The following is a 19,415-nucleotide window of genomic DNA, read 5'->3' as shown; positions in this document are numbered from 1 at the left end:
ATTGTTTCCAGCCATTTGTAATAGGTTAAAGTGATCCTTGATCAGAACTTGAGGTAATTCTCAACCACTTTCTCTGACTTTGCAGTGCTACTGTTGGGGATTTTCCTGTACACGCGCTGGCGGAGCTATAAGGGGCTAAAGGAGGGCGTGTATCACGTGTCTGCGCATCATGACGGATGGGAGGACATCCGAGAAAACGTGCTTAACTATGACGAGGAGGGCGGTGGGGAGGAGGATCAGGTGAGTGCATGACTTCTGTTTTAAAATTGTTTTCAGTTCACAGGTCAGAGAATCCGACGCCTGCTTCCAACACAGGAGGACAACTGAGTGCTCAAAGTTACTATGACAACTTGCACAGGTTGTCATGACGCCCCGTCACAGTGAGGCACCCTTGTCAGTTTGTCTCTATGAAAACTTCAACATTTAAAAAATGCACTCTGATGCTGATGACAAGTGGCTTTGCTGAGTGCTGAGAGAAAGTGTGACATCTTGTTTAGTTCGAAATTTGGCTTTTCATTTCCAGAAACCCACCAAATAAGAGGTTTGGGGTTTTTGATGTAACTGCCTGCTCCTCTGATCTTTCTGAAGTATGTGGGTGTAGATATGTTGCAGGATCTTTTATACTCATATCTGCCTTGTGTAAAATCCTGTTACATGATTATCAGATGCATAGTGGTGCTCTGATCCTCTCCATCTGATGAGGCTTCACACGTCTCCCTCATCATGTAATCAATTACGCCCACACCCGTGTCACCCACACCTCCCTCTCTGTCTCTCTTCCTCCTCCTCCTCCTCTTTGTCTATTTTTCCCTTAAAGGGCATTATATGTTTTTCTTCCTCCCCCGAGAGCTGCACTGCTAAATAATGAGAGGAATCATCCTCAGTGGAATGGGATTAATGATGACGCTCAATGGGAGAAGGGGACCGGTGTCTTGTTTTGTTGTGTTGACTGAGTGTGTAATGTCGGGCTGTGCTCATCACTGCGTCTGTCAGGATTCTTCCTCTCAGGTGCGGGAAGACACACACAAAGGTGTTCATCTGAATGCAGTGTTAGCAGCTTGAATCCGGATTAATGCCATTAACAGTTTGGGGGATAATAAATAACATGATGAAGTAGTACAGACAAGCAGCTTATTTTGTCAGTGAGCTTATTAGTCGTAGCAGTTTTTCGTAAGCAGAAGTTGTTATTACACCAGTTCCTAAATGTAATGGTATGTTATGTAACTCTAATGATCTTGTTATTTGTCAGCGCTTTATGCATCTAATTTCCACCTCTCTCGCTCTCCTTCAGAACGCCTATGACATGGCAGAGCTCCAGAAGTCCCTGCAGCCCAGCCCGGCCCAGTCGGTGCAGTACAGCCGATCGCTAGCCATCCACCACCACCCTCACTCCCAGCAGCAACAGCATCACTTTTGCCAGCCTGACCCCCCCTCCAGAGCGGGTACGGCCACCACCACCACCTCCTCAATCTCCTCAGGAACCGCCACCATCCGTAGGGACGTACCCCCCTGCCACTCTCCGGCTCAAGGCCAGACTGCAAATTCCAGCCGAGCGGTCCAGCTGGCCCGCAAGAGCTTGTCGTTCTCCAGCCAGGATCTGGCCCGCTACCTGTGTGAAATTATCCGTGATGCCGACCAGCACCCGGAGACAGCGCCCTTCGACTCCCTGCAGGTCTTCTCCACGGAGGGGGGCGGCTCGCTGGCTGGGTCACTGAGTTCCTTCAGCTCCGCTGGGCTGGAAGAGGGAACGGCGGCAGGTCAAGAGTGTTTGAAAGAGTGGGGGCCGCGCTTTGAGAAGCTGAAAGCCCTCTATGAGCGGGCCGAGGGCAGCGACCTCTAAAGAACTGCCAGGAAGAGTTCCTGCAGTGCGAGGAGAGGAGGGAGACCACTAAAGACTTGTCTGAACACCAGAGGGATTTTTATAATGCTGAAAATTCCTATGCATTGGCTTTCTCTGGAGAGTGACATTTGGGACTCTCAATGAGCAGAAAATGGGAAGTGTTAATCCAGGAAACAGCAAGTTGTGGTCATGGCAATTTTTAAACCCAGAGTGGGCATCTTTATTATGGTCATATTACGGATGACAATGATTTTAGTGGAACCATTTGTTGTCTTTGTGACCGACACTGGCGGAGGGCTTTGGACGTGTTCTATATGTCTGTATGGTCTATATGTTCTTAAATAAAAGACCGGAAGAAAAATAAACTGCCATGCTCAGATGCGACTAGGAGGGGGTTTGTCCTTCTTTTACGGGCCGCTTTCTGAAATCAGTTTGCCGCATGTTCTGTCAGGGTGGCCACTTGTGTTCATCAATCATAACTTCATACTTGGATACTGTGGATTTTTTTCCTATTTTCTCAGCCCTCCACTTAGATTTTATTCACTCGGATGCAATGATGAAAGAGGAAGTCTGGGGAAAAAAAGACGATGAAGATGTGTGAAAAACACTGAGGAAAATGAAACAGAAAGCAGCCTTATTGTTTGGCATTTTAGGAGACATTCCTTGGGAATACAAATTATGTCCTCTCTTTCTAGCCAAAAAGGAGTGAAGGAACGGCCAGAATACAAATGTGGTTGAGGAACAAGGCTGAGTGGCTGGCATGAGATGGAAGTTTTCTGTAGCTGAAAACTATCGAAAACTCTCTTGACTCTCACACTTTACTGAGCGGTAGCAATCAGAGTCTGCCAAACTAAAGGATAGCCATTAAGACAAATGAACATATGAGTGTGTTGTTCCATGTGATCAACTCAAACATGATATCGAGCTCTGCTGAAGGAGCTTTCAGCACTGGAATGAACTTACAGTCCAGTTTGCTTCCTCCCAACAGTATCGTATTATTAACCAAACCAGCTTACCCGACCACATTGTCATTTCCTGTTCTACTATAAATAACTCCTTGTATCCCCATCACATTATTCGGCACTGCAGTGAAAGAAATGGGCCTTGGCACCAGGTGCATTCAGGGAGTGGCGTGCCAGAGCTTTCAGACCCTGAGCACCTCCCATGTAACATGTTTAATGGGCTTGTGAACGTATGTGGTGAGGCTGCATGGGGAGAAGAAAAAGCAAGGCAAGCTTGTGTGTGCAAATGGAATAACTAAAAGTCTCCCCCCGTGAGGCCTCAAACGCCAACCTTGTATTTTATGCATTTTAAGGCAATGTTTTTTGCCCTCCTTTCATTTCAGTTATTTATTTATTTATTTATAGGAGAATGCCGTATGTGGAGCATGACAGGCTGGCTGAGGAGAGTGCAGCGAGTAGGAGTGTGTTAAAAGACATCAGAGTGCTAATCCTAATGTGAACTGATCGCTCACTGTCATGCTGTGAACCAAAGGATCATGGGAGTTGGAAAACTCGATGGAGAAATCGTCACTCTTATTACAGATCTTAAAAAGTGCCAATATTTCCAAAGGCAGCAACAAGAGTATAAAAAAAGATTTTCAAGTTGAAGCTAAGAAATATAGCTGGAAGTGCAATGCTTGCTATTTCATAGTTATAAAGAGGCCAACGGGATTGGTGCTTGGAGTCATCCTTGTAAGGGGATTGGGGAGGATCCAGTGTGAGGTGAGAGTATTCATGAATGAAGCATGATGGGCTCTGTCTTTGAATCACAGAAATCTTTATCTTACAAAACCAATTCCTCTTCGATTTTGAATCAAGGTCACCTGTTTATTTGTGTGGCGAATATATACAGTACTCTATTTTGTGAAAATGTTTTTTACCTCATTTGTGCATATCAAAACAGAAGTAATTGCTTTTTAAAAATATATAAAGGGATCTAATTCTGTTTAAAAAAAAATTGTCATGCATTATTTACTCTTTCTTTAAGTTGGTATAAGTATCTTGACATTTTGTATTTGCATCCTTTGAATTGCTTTTTTTTCTTTCTCAATAAATGGAGTTCTTCTGTTACGGCTTCAAATATATGTTAAATACTGATATTTTCAAATGAAACAGCAGGGTTTTCAGTCTCTTGATGAATAAGTGGCCTATTTTATATGGAAACGGAGCTGTAATTATTTTATGCAGAACATGAAATGAGAGCGGCCTAAAATCTCTGACCTGTATTTATCAAAATGCCTTTGTGATTTCACTTCAAATGACAAATCCTTTTGTAGTAACAGAGATCTGCAGCATCCACCATACAAATCTGCTTTAATACAAAAAACGGAAATGTACACTGAACATCCAAAGACAAAACAACACTTTTGACAGAAATGGAAACTATCCATCTGAATGAAATACCACAGTAACAAACTAGTGCAATGAACTGTACCAAAGAACTCTCACGGTTTAAACAATATCAGCATATGAAAACAAAGCACACAGTTCCATAAAGATCATCTCCTGAGGAACAATTTGTTCTGACAGAGACGTTGTGTGAAGCAAAGGTTCACGTGTACTGTAAATTGTCTGACAGGTAAGGAAACAATAGTGGTTTCACCATATCATAATACGATCACAGAATGTCACGAAGGAGCCCTCGTGCTACAAACCAAATTTGCAAAAAAAAAGAAATCCCATGTTTATCTATAAACACTTCAAAGTTATTCAAAATGGTTATGCACCTGTGCACAAAGACATTCATCTAACATCCTGGGGAAGAAAAAACACAGCAGCAAAGATCAAATGTAGGTAAATTTTGGTAGCACTTGAGGCCACTCATGTAAAGGTCTTTTGAATGCATGACTCATTAGCGCAGCAGAGCTTATCCAAGAATGGAAAGGCACTTTCATACACTAAAGCCTCTTTCTTTAGAGCTTAAGATGGAAAAAATAACATAACATCGTTGAACATTCAATATGTTTAACTCCGTTTTAAAAAGACTCAAACTGTGAATTTCAACTGAACTACAACTTCACAACGGAGGATTAAGGATATGTCTTGAGACGACTAAACTTTAAGAATACTTCAGCTGTTATTCATCCTAAAACAAACTAAATTTAATTTCCCTGTCTACAACGTCAAATGTCTAAACCCTTTTTAACCATCTATAGTGTCAAAGTGATGACCTCCTACTTGCAGAATTAAAGCACAAAACATATACAGTAGAGTCCAAAAGTTTGAGACCACATTAAAATATAAGAATTAAAATGTAATTTAAATTTGATTAGGATTTTGAAATGTAATTCACCATTTCTAGGTCAAAGTTAATTTAACATTTATTCTTACAACAAGTATTTATGGCACGTTCTCTATGCCCATGAGTAAGGCTGGTTCTTGAGAAGTATTATTATTATTTTTTTTTAAGCAGCCAGACAGTAGGATGTGGCCCTAATTGAAACCGGCCAACAGTTTGGCAGATATAAAGACAACACTACAACAGCCACTAATTACCCCAAACTGCTTGTGTGAATTCCAAATACAAAGCATTTTTCCCCATTGCTATTTCCTCTTTTCATTTTGTTTGCGACAGGAATGAGACTGTGAAAGCAGTCGTTGCGTCTTAACCTCACATTTTCTTCAAGTAGCAATTGTGTGTAAAAGAGCCTAAATGTGTTTGGTGGAAGGGCGCGTGTAGAAACAGATGATCAGAGTGAGAGAGAGAGAGAGAGAGAGAGAGAGAGAGCAAGGGGGGTGGCAGACTGTGAGAAAAAGAGATTTTCCTCCCCTCTCTCCACGTTAAACTTGAGCTCCTGTTGCGGCAGACCGGCTCAGAGCAGCTTTACACACACAAACACGCACCAAATCATCTAGTGCGTGCTGGCTCAATCAGGCATCTCTCCGATCTCTCTCATGCACACAGACACACACACACACCTGCTACTATCACACACTCACTGAACATTCCAGATGGGGTGGTCAGCCATCCAGTGAAGATGGACGACTGCTGTTGAGGAATGAGCATTATGGACTGTTCTCAGCTTTGTTTTTCTTTTTGAGTTTCTTGAGTTTGTACACGTTAAAAGTCTTGTTTTTGAACACTCGTGTGAAGAGGGTTGAATACGGAGGCATGTCGGTCTTAATGGCCTCACAAAACCGCGGGTGAGATGCCGAGATGAGGTCCGGCTCATTTTCACCTGGGCCATCCATGATCTGTAATAAAAACACATACACAAATTGGTTTTGAAATGGTGCTTCTTTCCCATAAGATGATATTTCTCTACAGTGAAAAAATACAGGGCAGATTCTCAGATGAACAAGAGTCTCAGAAGTCTTCTTTTAAAGAGAATTCCACTTCTTTATCTTTCAATTCTAAGAGAAATTGTGCCCTGAGGTTTTTTAAACATTTACTTTGAGATATACTCCCAAATTAACAGAAAGGCCTTGAAATGCTGCTGTGAGATCATTTAAGCACCAAGAGATAGAAAGAACTGCCACCCATGGGAGAGATCAGAGTGGAATTGAGAAAAAACAAAAAAAAATCCCACACAACACATGGCTGTTTCTGGGCCATCAGTATTGCATATACACTGCTTCTTCAGTAATTCTGTCTGCAGTTAACAAGCTTTAATTAAACCAGATAGATTTAATCAAGGTTAAAATAACATATGCACACAGAAGATGTTACAAGAGTGTATCTTATTCAAACTGCTGGAGGCAGACTGAGGGAAAGAATCGGGATACATCAAACGAGTGAGGCTGTTTCACTGACTGCTCGAAGTGGGATCAGAGGAGCAAGTGAAGCAAACTTCTGTGAGATCTTTCAAAGGCATAGCATTCACCTCAGATGCATGAATGACAACTGCAGACAGGCTATTTTCAGCAGGAGCTCTTTGCTGGGATGTGGGGGAGATGATTTTTTTAAGCTGACGTGTGCTGCGCAGACATGGAAACAAAGTGCTGCCGCTTTGAAGCTGGAAATTTTGCCTTTGTCGGATATTATGCACAACTGTAATCAACTACAAAAGAACAATCAAGCTACCCAAGCATAAAAAGTCACTTAAGCTAGATTGCACACAGGGTGAAACAGTATTTAATAACTATGAGCTGTGGGTGAGTGAGAACAAGAAGATGTGACAACATGAAAAATGTAAGCATCAACTTTACACAAAACAGTTACAGACATTTAATGTGAGAAATGAAAACACCTCGAGAGATTTTCAAGATAAAAACAATCAAAGCGAGACCAGTGAGCTTAGCATCTAACTCAAATGATATTTGTTTATAGCCACGTGAAGGATTCAGTAAAGGGCAAAGTTGTTAGTCTGCTCTGAAAAAGCCTCTGGTTCTTGCAGAGAAACTTTCATTTAAATGGAACGAGTGTGGTGTGTGTGGGCATGAACTGGAGAAGCTGTTTGTGACCTACATGTCCGTTTGCCAGGTCGAGCAGGTCTCTCAGCCTACAGCCACGGCTGTGCCTGCGCTCATAGCAGATGCTGTCCTCCAGCACGATGTAGTCCGCTCCAACCGAACTGAGCACTTTATGAACCTCCTCAGCAGACTGACGTGCATAGATCTGATATACCTGCAGGGAACAAAAGGGCAAAGATGGGAAAAAGATAGATATTAGGTGTGGTAGCTTAGAACTTAAAGGCTGCATCTGTTTGTGTAGTAAAAATGTACTGCAAGGTGGTCCAGATAAAAAAATAAAAATAATAATAAATGTTAGGGAGGGATGATTTGGGAAGAGATCCTATCAGAACTAATCTCCTGTATAGTGTTGGTGGGTGGGTGTGTGTATATGTGTGTGTGTGGGGGGATGGGTGTAATCTACTTGGCGGGACAAAAGTTAACGTACACTTGCTGCATGTCTCATAAAATGTTCAAAAGTGTTAACATTTGGGAGAATATCAGATGTGATTATCAGCAATATATTGGACCCATGCATTAGGTCCTAAAGTGACAGCAGTCTAATATATCTGCTAGTGTCTGTGTCCTTAATTTTACTGAAGCGAAGACCGTGTTCTGGTTGCTTTAGAAGAATTTTAATTTTAAGATACATGAAGACAATAATTAATTAATAGATCTTTTCTCAAGAAGCCAATAATGAGTCTGGAAATTTTAGAGAAATGCTTAATGCATTAATTAAATACATTAATTAAATTCATTAATATAAATAAAACCGTTAGATCTTATGATATTTAGCTGACTAAAACTAGACTAAAACTAAAACAATTCAGATGACTAAAATATGACTAAGTGGCATTTTTATCTAAAGACAATGACTAAAAATAAATAAAAATTTGCTGTCAAAATTACCACTGGTTTGTAGGACGTATGCCACTGGTTTGGCACGTGCTAATTAAGTCACTGTTGGAAGGGCCCACCAGCAGAAATATCACTAATTGCTTTTTAAACTTAGAGCTTAGTTATTAAAACATGTTTTAAATAATTCTGCATATAAAGAAGTGATTTAAGTAGTGCATAGACAGTATCACAAACCATGAAAATATATTTACAGTATTTCAATTAATGGAGCAATATGGCAGCATAATTGAAGACTGGTAAGATTAGGTTTGACATTTCCGTATATCACATGGATATGTGGTTCAATGTGGCAGAAAGGCTGCTGTAAACTCAGTGGTAGGGGTTCTGTGCCCGTTTTATTGATAGTTGTTGACAGACTATCAAAACAAACTCATTTCCTCACAAGTAACAGTTGCATACTATACAGAGAAGAGAACAGAATGCGCTGATGAAATCCATGGCAACCAACCAAACAACATCACTCTTAGAAGAATCACCAACCTAATAAGACATAGAATAATACTGGAAAAATGAATGAAGGAGTCATAATGTATTTGCTGATATGATGAATAGGTATTTATGGATGATTTTCCATGACAAAAAATAAATAAAAATAAATACTTTTATATACAAATATTATTTTGCATGGATGTAAAATACAAAGGTACAGAACTACAATCCCATGAAGCACTGCTAATGATACGGTCTAATTAAATGAAGAAATATAAAACTACTTATTTAAAGATGCTATAGAGAGAGAGAGAGATTTATTATAATATATTCAAGTAGTTTGAAAGCATTCACAGTGCGGGTGCTAAAGTGATTCTATGACTGGTTTATGTTTCTCTGCAGAATTATGGGTAATGTTAGGGTGACCAAACGTGCCATTTTCCCGGGACACGTCCTGGCCAGGATATCTATATTGCCTAAAATATCCAGGTTTTGGCTTTGGTTTCCTGTTTTCATACTTAATGAAGGTAATGATCGTTTGACCAGTAACATGCAGACATTGTACATAATCGACCAATCATGGTGCGTGAGAAGGTGTGATCTACAGAGAACGGTCAAAGCGATGCACATACGTATATATATTAGTGTTGGACTTGAAGCAGCACTGAGCATACCGACCGGTGTATGACATCACGGTACTTTGTCATACAACAATTGGTCTGCACAGCGCAAACAAAGCCAAAACGTGGATATTTTAGGCAATATAGAAATCCTGGCCAGGACACGTCCTGGGAAAATGGCATGTTTGGTCACTCTAGGTAATGTAGTTTATCACCAGGAATTTCACTGTTGAATACAGCATAAAAAATGAGTTGAAAAGGCCGACTGATGCTTCAACAAAAGCACATACTGATAATTAACAACCTTGTACTGTAGCTCATAGTAGGTTTGTCTTTAAAGGTTTGCAAGATACTGTTCAAAATCAATTCTATTATTTGTTTAAATTGATGAACCCCTAGTTATTTTTGAAGCAATGTGGAAAAAGTTTGATTTGACATGAGATATATATATATATATATATTTAATACAAATGTACAAAATTATTATAGTATTGGGTACTTCTTATAGTTTAAAGTGTAAGGTAAATGTTCAGTATGCATTTAACTGGGAAACAGTGTGAACATCCAACTGAACCGGTATGAATTTATATTTTGCTGTGACAAAACCCAAACCCAGAAGGGACTTCCTCCTGCCTCCTTATTTTAAAGTCCTCACACACCCTTGCAGCCTCTCTGCACATCTCCAGTTGGAGAACCTCTGCTTTAATGTACTGATTTGATGGCTAATTTGGGTCTTTCTGGTTACATCAATTCTCATCAATTCTCTGAATGAAGCAGGAACAGTAGAAAAGGAGTCTGGTCTTCCACCAACTGTTCGGATCCATATTTTCTCTTCCTCTACACTCACAAACAAAAAAGAGAATGAACACACACCCTCATCTGATCAACAGAAGCCACGCCACATATCACAGCAGTGCTGTGGAGTTTATTTCACTTTATAAAGATGTCCACTGATGTGTCAACTTCCAACCACCTCAATTAGAAACCTAATTAAACTAATTATGCCAAAAGTCCCACTTCTGCTGATGAGGCCAAGTATATAACACTGCATATGTCATTAAGAAAACCTTAAAGAGGATTTATGAATAATTTAATCATGGTCTTCTTGATACGGCCCATTTTTAAGCTCATCATTAAGATTATCAGCTGATTTGTGAAGGTACACACTTTAAGACTCCAATGCATTTACTCCTTCTAACAGTATCTAAAGAGTTTTTAGTGTTAGTATTAGTGTCTGACTGATTTATTTCTGCTTCATTTCAATGTACATAATGAGACATGATTGCATAAGAAAAGATTTGATTGTTTGTTCAAATTCTTCTGAGAAGTTTTTCATTTTATAATGCAGACCTGGGTCTGACTGACCATATGTTCAGCTCTGCAACAAAACATTATTGTGCATATTTTATGTAAATAATCTTATAATAAAAAATAGCTTTTGTGTCTGTTCCACAATTGATTGCTGCATTCATCTTAAAAAAACTTCTCCAGATTAGGGTTTGAAGCATTTTATTATGGCTGTGCAAGTTAACATGTTATTGTCACGTTAATGCATTAATTAATTAATGCCGACAATTATTTTATCGCACGTTAATGCAGTTTTTATTGTTATTATTATTTTGAAAGTCCATTGCTAACTTTTACTACTTTTGAATTCATTATTGAATTTTGCGAATATCAATGCAGAAAAAAATCATGCGATTAAAAATTTTTAATTGTTGCCCAGCACTACATTTCAGCATTGACACTAAATAAACAAAAACATTTCCCAAAAAGGCGAAATGTCCCAAAAATGAAATTGTTGTCCCAGGGGATCTGGAGCTCCTAGATATAGTAGAACTTGGATTAAATTGTGATTCAAGCAAAACCTGAGACTCTTACCTGTCTGGTCCTCTCTCTCAGTGCCTGGTCCTCGTAATGTGGATGGTTTGTCAATACTCTCCCCGTACATAGCTTAATTCCCGCCAACAGCTGCATGCTGCCTGCAAACACTGCCCGTTTGGGCGTCTTCAATCTGTCAAGGAAAAAATAAATAAATACATAAACATGAGGGCTCTGTTACATACACTTCTCAAGTTTCACTGATATTTCAGGGCAGGTGATTGCACAAGGGGGCTGGGTGTGCAGTGGCTGCATTTATGAGAAAAGCTTAACCTGCAGACATTTATTTCAGGTGAAGATGGAAATGTGCAATGGTTCAGTGAGGAGTGATGCAGTCATTTGTACACTCCCATCGCCCATGTCTGAAAAGCAGAAGGTTTGTAGTGTACTGCAGGTTTAAGGGTCTCTGTCTGTCTGGATCTGATCTGTCTCCTCTCATTTTATATATGTGCATGGCATGGAGGGAAGTGCTGAAGCTATATGTTATTTGAATATGCTATTTGAAAAGCCTGACAGTTGTTTCAGAGACCATCTGTTATGAAAACATAACCTTTCAAAATCAGCTTCAACATTTTACACAGCATTCTATTCCTTACTATTAGTATTTACACCACACAGAAGCCTCTGGGAGGAGAAAACACGCTCCATATCTTTTGTTGTTGATTTTGTTGTATTTTGGGGCAAATTTTATATTGGAAAAAGCAGCCAAATTTGCCAGATTCTACCATGAGCAGCTTGCGTGACATCCCCTCATCCTCAAAAACCATCAACAAAACTGCACAAGTTGAAAGAAAACATGATCCAAAGTGCTAAAATACATTTGCAACTAGAATAAACAATTGTCCTCCCCACAATGTCTTAAATGGAATGAATACTTGGCACGACTGAAATAAAGAGACATATAGAAACCAAACAATTATCATGCCTGTTTTAATGTATCTGTACACTTTACATCATAAGAAAGAAAGAAAAAAAGGATACACTGCATTTTATGGTGTCTTGTTACAGTGTAATATTAATTAACTACATGTACTTACTACAGAGTTAAGGTTTGAATTATGAAGAGTTAACAAGAAAAAAAAAAAAACTAATTAATAGTAAATCAAAATACAGTTCATAGTCGTTCAATGTTAACTTGTAAGCCCCCCCCCCCCCCCCCCGAAAAAAGTAATTTTGGAACCGTGTTGGGTCGTCACTTTATGTCTGACCCAATGTAATCTGGTTCCCGAAGCAAAACAACCACTGATTAAAAGAAGCAGCCTCAGGCATTCAAAACTCCCACCCATTGTCTGTTCAATTTGTTTAGGCAATAAAACAAAATACTGTCACAGACTTCTTGCTTCAAGGTCGGTTTCAGCTCAAGATGGTGTCTGTCCTTGTAAGGGTAACAGAGGATATGATGGTTTCATCTCGGTCTAATCTGGAATGAGTTGAATTAAATATTGGATGCATGGAAGAATTGTTTCATTACAGAGGAACAAGAGTGGTCAGTATGGGTCAACCGTGAACATGGACACTCACAGGACAACCTTGTTCTGAGTTCAATAACTTAAGTCAAGTAACTATGTGCCACACACACAGACACATGCAAAGACAAAATCCAAAACCACACATGAAAAGATGTTAGCAATGGGGACAGACTCACAAACACAATCACATAGAGTGACTAACAGCTATTTTCAATCTAAAGTTTACTAAAGCAATGAAGCAGCGAACAAAGAAAGAAAAATGGCTCCAATTACAGTGGCCTCCAAGAATTTGGCATGACCTTCTCCTCAAAGACAAACTTATCGTGTGTTCTTATATACAAGGACCTATGAAAAAGATTGTGAGAGACATAGGTTCTTCCAATAACAGGGTTCAGGAGCAGGCCTTCTGATGCTAGCGGGGTATGTGGACATTATCAGACTTCTGTGGAATAAACTTTGAAGAGAGGGCAGCCCTCAGAGTACAGTACACACTGTACTGCTAGATAGACAGACCAACAGATAGATAGATACCAACATAAAATCCAATTCAACTCATTGAAAACATTCTAGTTTTCATCAGTATCTTTGTCGTTTCTTCCAGCATAAATGTCTATAAAGATATTTTCAGATCTTGTTTTGTTTCAGTGTATTGTTGTGTTGTCTAAACCTAGAGAGGTTTTGCTTCATACAAACAGCCTGCCTAGTGAAAGCTGTGCAGATTATCATATTGACATAAATACGTTACATAAGACATAATTGTGCTCTGCAGCAAAAGTGAAAGTTGATATGCAAAATGTTTCGACATGTCTCTAGACAACAACAGTGCACCAGTTTCATAAAAAAGGATATGTTTCAGTCCAGTCACTTTTTATATACTTTTACATTTTCACTGCTGTTTTAAAAATCTTTCTTTTTGTCATCATCACAAACAAGCTACATAGTTGCTTGAATCTGAGTGCAGGAGCTCTGGGTTACCATGGAAATGTTGATTGCTGTCGTGACACACTCGAACGGCACTGAACATGCACTGTGATCAGTACAACTATAAATATATCATTCTAAACCTTTCATTAACTTTGGTAGGCTGTACAACAAAGGAGCTATAATCGGCTACTGTTTTTCTGCAGAAAAATGAACTGTCTAATTTAGCCATAGGTTCCTGACTGCTGATCTACACAAAGGCCATAGCACTGTAATTGGATATATATGTACGAGGGGTGTCCGGAAAGTATCCAGCCATGTAATATGAAAAATAGAGATATTTATTGAATAAGATACAAGAAACACTGTACATAGTACGATGACGCCACAGTCCCCTTCAAAGGTGATTTTAGTTTTGGGAAAAGTCCGAAGTCGCAGGGCACCAAATCTGGGCTGTAGGGTGCTGAGTCCTGGGTGATTTGATGTTTTGTCAAAAAACTCGGCACGAGACGTGATGCATGGACATGCATTGTCGGGATGAGGCTGCCAATCACCAGTTGCCCATAGCTGCAGCAGTTTTCTTTGTATTGCATCTCTCATCTCATATTTTTCATATTATATGGCTGGATACTTTCTGGACAATCCTCATATATTGTGTGTTTACTCTCCCACTTTTTTTCCTTCTCAGCCTTGATGGCAAACATACGTCTGTTCTCCATTAATACAGCACATGAATTGCTTTATAACAACATTAAGACATTCACTGTAGTGTACTGCATACATAATTTATTTATATATTTTATATATTTTTGGTCAATGTTTTAAATGTGTATAAGGCTTTCAGTTTTCAAAGTATTCCCTACTGCGGTTGAGCGTGGAGGGACCAGTTCGACACATGTGCAGTATCACCTAGTGGACCGTCTCAACATTCACCCGGCGCCTGGACACAAAAATCGGACTGCACGCAGGCAGTATTGATAACCCACTGTTCCAGCAATCGGCTGTTGGTGCCGAATGAATATCTTGAAATAGCAAAAAAGTACACTTTTATGTTCCTCCAGTAGAAAAGACATGCTTCCTCAAATAAAGCTTTATGTTCACCAACCATAAAAATGCATATTCATGTAACAGTAAATGTATTTTTATTTTTTTTACTTAATAGTAATGTTGATGTGAATGAACATTTCCAAATGTTAAAATGCATTGAATCAGATTACTGTAAAATGCATAATTCAAAAGCACAAACACTGCATGAAAAAAAAAAAAAAAAAAAAAAAGTTTGTTCTCACGAAAGTTTGAGTAAACCTTCTCATGAAAGCAATGTTCTCACAAGCAACCTCTATTACCGGATGAAGGATTTTCCACTCAGATGAACTTCTATCAAATATCGTCCACGGAGAAGCACACGGTCAACTACAGTAGCACAGATGTCATCAGAGACAAATGATCTCCTTGGCCTTCCTCTCTCTAATAGACCTTTTTCACACTTCCGTGTTCACAGAGCAAAAGGCTTCAATAATAGAGTAAAGAAATTTTGTTTTATCCTTCATTAACGACAGCGACTGTACAGCAGAATTATTATTGATTTCAAAAGCACAATTCATTACTTGTAATGCTTCCAAAACAGCCTCTGCTTGCTGTGGATGACGATACAAAGACAAATGGTTTCATGCTATTCAACATGCACGACAGCATGCATTTTATGGTTTCAAATGTGACTTCACAAAGTCTGACTGTGTTTTTTATTACAGAAACAATGAAGTTTGCATTGCTTTCATGTTCTTTCTAGTGAATATACTATCCATGTAGGATTTAAGAATGGTTTTACATATAATCTTGATAGCCCAGATTCTGCCTACTCTACTAAATCACTGAATTAAATTGTTAAATGAGCATTAGTTCAAGGATATTTCAGATTTTTGTTTTGCAATGACATAGCGGGGGGGGGTGTTTCTGAGTTACCTCCAGCTCACCGGGTCTTAAATCCACAGTATACCGGCATAATGTCTATTAACCAAGGAATTTCTGAATAGACTGACCTTTGACCTCTCCCACTGTGCATCATTTTCTGCTTTTGTGGGTCTCTATGTAATTACTCCATATTGACAAGGGACTGCACTGGCCTCTACCAGATTTACATTTACTTTCAGATTTATATCCTCATATGTATGTCAGCTTGTGTTTGCCTGCACCCTGCTGACATTATAAAAATTAATTAACATCATTAATATTACAAAGAGAGGGACACAGAGGGTGGCCTGAGCAGCCATATCTTCATCGATGCATGCCTATGCATTACATCTCCTTAGACAGAAATGCTTTTTGAATTTAGAGCGCAAAATGAATGACCTCACATTAGATTGATGTTGATCCACTTTTATAAATACAGATAAATCACTCCGTGATGGGCCGTGGTTGTTTGTTAAGCACTCAATCTTTCAAAAGGCTGATATTGATAGCATGGTTGGACATGTCAGTCATGTGCCTTGAGAGATCTCAATGCCATTGGCTTAAATTACAGCCTGTGTACCAGTACTACAACCTCTCAAGGACACAACAATGATATACCCAGACATAACTGTCTAAATTATCGCTCATTAAAAATGTCTGGTATCTGTTGACCTGGGTCAGACTGATGAGTGCTCTGAATGATACGTTCTGCACAGTGACCATTTGTCAAATGGCCTGATAGTCTGATGGCATGAAAAAAATCAATTAGGTGCTGAATGACATGAAAAAAAAAAAAAATCTGTCAACACTTCAAGAGTGAAGAGAGAGACAGGCGATAGATAGAAAAGCAGATTAAAGGGTCAATGACAAATAAGAGTGTGAAAAATATTTCAAAAATCCAGCCCAAAATGCTTTTTACCAATGTAGCCTTTGCCTTGTCGCCTAAAATGTAGCCTTCATGTTGGTTTTATATAAACAGAAATATATTTTCAACATCTTAAAAGGCAATTCTGTCCAAGGTAAACTGTGGGAAGAGTACATATTTTCACAATTACTGTGCGTAGACACAAACAAACATGTTCATATCCCCCTTATTTTCCAAGCTATTTTCTGTGAATGTGTGAGACTTCTGATTCATTAGCCATTCGTTATTGGTAAATAACCAGAAGAATAACAAAACAGTAGCAGTGAACAGTAAAACTATTTGCGCTTCAAACCAGTGTGTTCAAAATTACGACAATACATTAAAATAATATGATAAGAAATACCAGTTTGCAATATCCAGCAGCATACAGAGCTATTTTGTACAGCTAAAAATAATTGAAAGCAGAGAGAGAGAGAGAGAGAGAGAGAGAGAGAGAGCGTCTGACTGAGGAGGATTCACAGAGTGATGATAGACTGATTGATCGGGCGAGAGCACAACTTAAAATGTCAATGATTGGTCTATACGCAAAAGGAATTAAGTCAAGTAAAATGAAATTTCACTCTGTAGGTTTCAGAAGTCACTTGAAATAATTTGGGACCAGTAAACCTATTTGTAATGTTTTTAAATGAACAATAATTCAAGTGTCTGAGACTTCTTGTTAGATTCCACAACAACTGGCAAAAGCGAAAGACGAAATGTACAGTACTCAGTGGTAAAACAAGAAAAATGACAAGTGTGAAATGGTGTCAGCTAACCTTTCATTTGTGTACAGTGTGTGTATGTTGGGGTGTTTGTGAATTAGTGAAATTCTGCTAGAGTTCAAACAAGGCTAGCATCTGTGAACACGGCTATCAGCGCTGCGTTTGTGAAATATCTCCACCGAGACATCTTCAACAACATCTCCATCGAAAGAGTCTACAGCAACAGCAGCAGCAAAAGCCACTCATTTGATCAAAGTAAACTGGAAAGAGGAGGACAGTGGCTAGAGAGACGATTAGAGTGGAAGTGAGAGTGAAGATGTCGAAAACATTAAGGAAAGAAGGAAATAAAAACAGAAAACAGCATGAGGAAAATGCATCTTTGTTCAGATGGGGAACACAAATTACTTGTGCTCGGAGGGACTGAGAAAGTTTTTCCTTCAGAGAAAACAAAAAGCTAATTTATCTTCATTTTTTCAAAACAAGGCAACATTCAGAAATAACTCCTTTATGGGAGCTATAATAAAAGTGTGCACAGTAGAAAACTACAAAACAAAAGAGGGAAAATTAATTACATGGCAGGGAGATGTTCACAATGGTAAGGCTGACTGTGATGACAGAGTCTCAGAACTGTGACAAAGGACGCGCTTCCATCTACGGGACAGATGTGGTTCTACCGAAAGGCCACTATTCAGTCATGAAGAGAAGACACATACACATGACACCCTCCCCAAAGGCCTTCTCAGCTAATCTGCAGAGATTGTAGGTTCTAAAATCTTAGTCAGAGATTATGATGGCATTCACTGGGTGGTTTGTGCTATGAACTAGCCCAGAGGTTTCCAACCCCCTTTCTCATGGGACCCATTTTGTCAAGTCAAAGCATTTAATGTGACAAAGCATCTGAAAAACAGCAAGACATGACATAACCAAAGACTTCAGTCAGCAAAGTTTACTTGGGGTTTTACTTGTATGGTTGGGTATGTGTATTGTAAGTTTAGCTCACACATGGACCTTGCATTTTTCACTAATTAGTCGGTCCACAAGACACCAGCTCTGACCATGGATGCTAATTTGGAAGATATGGAAGATACGGAATAACAACAACATACTACTGGAGATGACCACAACAATAGAAGCCCTTAAATAAGGTGGATACCACACAAACACATTTTTATTGATTATAAATTCAAAGAAATAGCCAGACACTGAATAAAACTCTCAGTTTATCAATGTTAACTTACATTACAACAAATGGGAAAAAGAGCAACATGCAATATTGCATGCAACACTGAATATATCCCGTCTTCCACATAAAAGTGCCTATCGCTAAATGGTAAAGTCATTGAAGATCCTGTTCTCACAGACACGTGTGCATTGGCTGGACCAATCTGGAATGTATGCTTTTTAATAGCATTTGTGAATAAGAAACAAACATTTATAGGACAGTTCATGTCAGATTTTGTTATGGTTTAAATGTTATTTAAATATGAGTTTTCGGGATTTCAGTATTTCCCCATTCAAGCAGATGCAAGTCTGTCTTGATGTATGTCCAAAACAGCTGCCAGGAGATATTGTAAATATGGCCATGAGTGAACTGACTTTCCTTGAAAGGGATTTTGATTTATGCATGCCATCAAATGAGTATATTTTGAAAGGCTATGTGTTCAGCTGTACAAGTACGCTACGGTTTACATAAAAACTGGTATACTTTGGGCTGTATAGTAGGTATAGTTCATAGATGGTAGAGGAACGATGTTTCTGTGTTCAGAGTTGATTATTTGATTTCAGATATGAGTCAAATCCTAATTACATTCCTGAGCAATAAAGCCTCCCCTCCAGCAATCTGTCAGTCACGTGAGATCACAGCAATTAGCAAAAGACAACGATCCAATCAATTCCAGATGGAAAAATTAAGTCCCACCCTACTTTTTTTTTTTTCATTCAAGAAGCCATTTCACTTGTATATATCTCAACAGAGAAGAAAATACGATCGCAATTTCCATCTCATGGTGACTGTAAATGGAAAAAAAATCCATCCAAGATGGCACACAAAGCAAGAGACATGATTATAGAAGCACTTATAATTAATTTAGCTTCAAATAATAATAGCATTATTATATATAACAGCTCTCTAGAAACTGTTGAAAACCCACCTTTTTAATATTGCTTAACATGATTATGTGTCAGCTGCTGATTAGGCTATTGATTTGTTTTATATTGTTGTCTTATATTGTATTATTTGCATTTTACTTGTTTTTTTTTTTTTTTTAACTCTGCTGCAGTGCTTTGGGTGTGAGAAAAGTGCATTATAAATAAAATGTATTATTATTATTATTATTATTTAAATGAGTGTTACATATTTTGATATGAG

The 19,415-nt window shown here is 38.8% G+C and overlaps 2 protein-coding genes across 5 annotated transcripts in view; one reads left to right on the top strand and one right to left on the bottom strand.

The window, feature by feature from the left end:
• Nucleotides 1-3,427, top strand: part of LOC109093790 (neural-cadherin-like) — a 255,054-nt gene extending 251,627 nt beyond the window's left edge. Inside the window, exons 32-33 of the mRNA XM_042760623.1 lie at nucleotides 86-240; nucleotides 1,292-3,427. Coding sequence (XP_042616557.1) covers nucleotides 86-240; nucleotides 1,292-1,840 — 704 coding nt within the window. The 3' untranslated portion in view covers nucleotides 1,841-3,427. The remainder of the gene's footprint in view (nucleotides 1-85; nucleotides 241-1,291) is intronic.
• A 711-nt stretch (nucleotides 3,428-4,138) lies between these two features.
• LOC109094193 (dpy-19 like C-mannosyltransferase 3) overlaps nucleotides 4,139-19,415 on the bottom strand; it is a 38,536-nt gene continuing 23,259 nt past the window's right edge. For all 4 annotated transcript variants that reach the window (XM_019107877.2, XM_042760625.1, XM_019107879.2 and 1 more), the window contains exons 17-19: nucleotides 11,082-11,214; nucleotides 7,250-7,408; nucleotides 4,139-6,036 (exon numbers count right to left, since the gene is read on the bottom strand). In XM_019107877.2, the coding sequence (XP_018963422.1) occupies nucleotides 5,848-6,036; nucleotides 7,250-7,408; nucleotides 11,082-11,214 (481 nt within the window). In that variant the 3' untranslated portion in view covers nucleotides 4,139-5,847. The remainder of the gene's footprint in view (nucleotides 6,037-7,249; nucleotides 7,409-11,081; nucleotides 11,215-19,415) is intronic.

This window comes from Cyprinus carpio, chromosome A7 (genome assembly GCF_018340385.1).
Source record: "Cyprinus carpio isolate SPL01 chromosome A7, ASM1834038v1, whole genome shotgun sequence".
Lineage (NCBI taxonomy): Eukaryota > Metazoa > Chordata > Actinopteri > Cypriniformes > Cyprinidae > Cyprinus > Cyprinus carpio.
The sequence above is the reverse complement of the archived record's forward strand: the minus strand, read 5'-3'. Positions and strand labels throughout refer to the sequence as shown.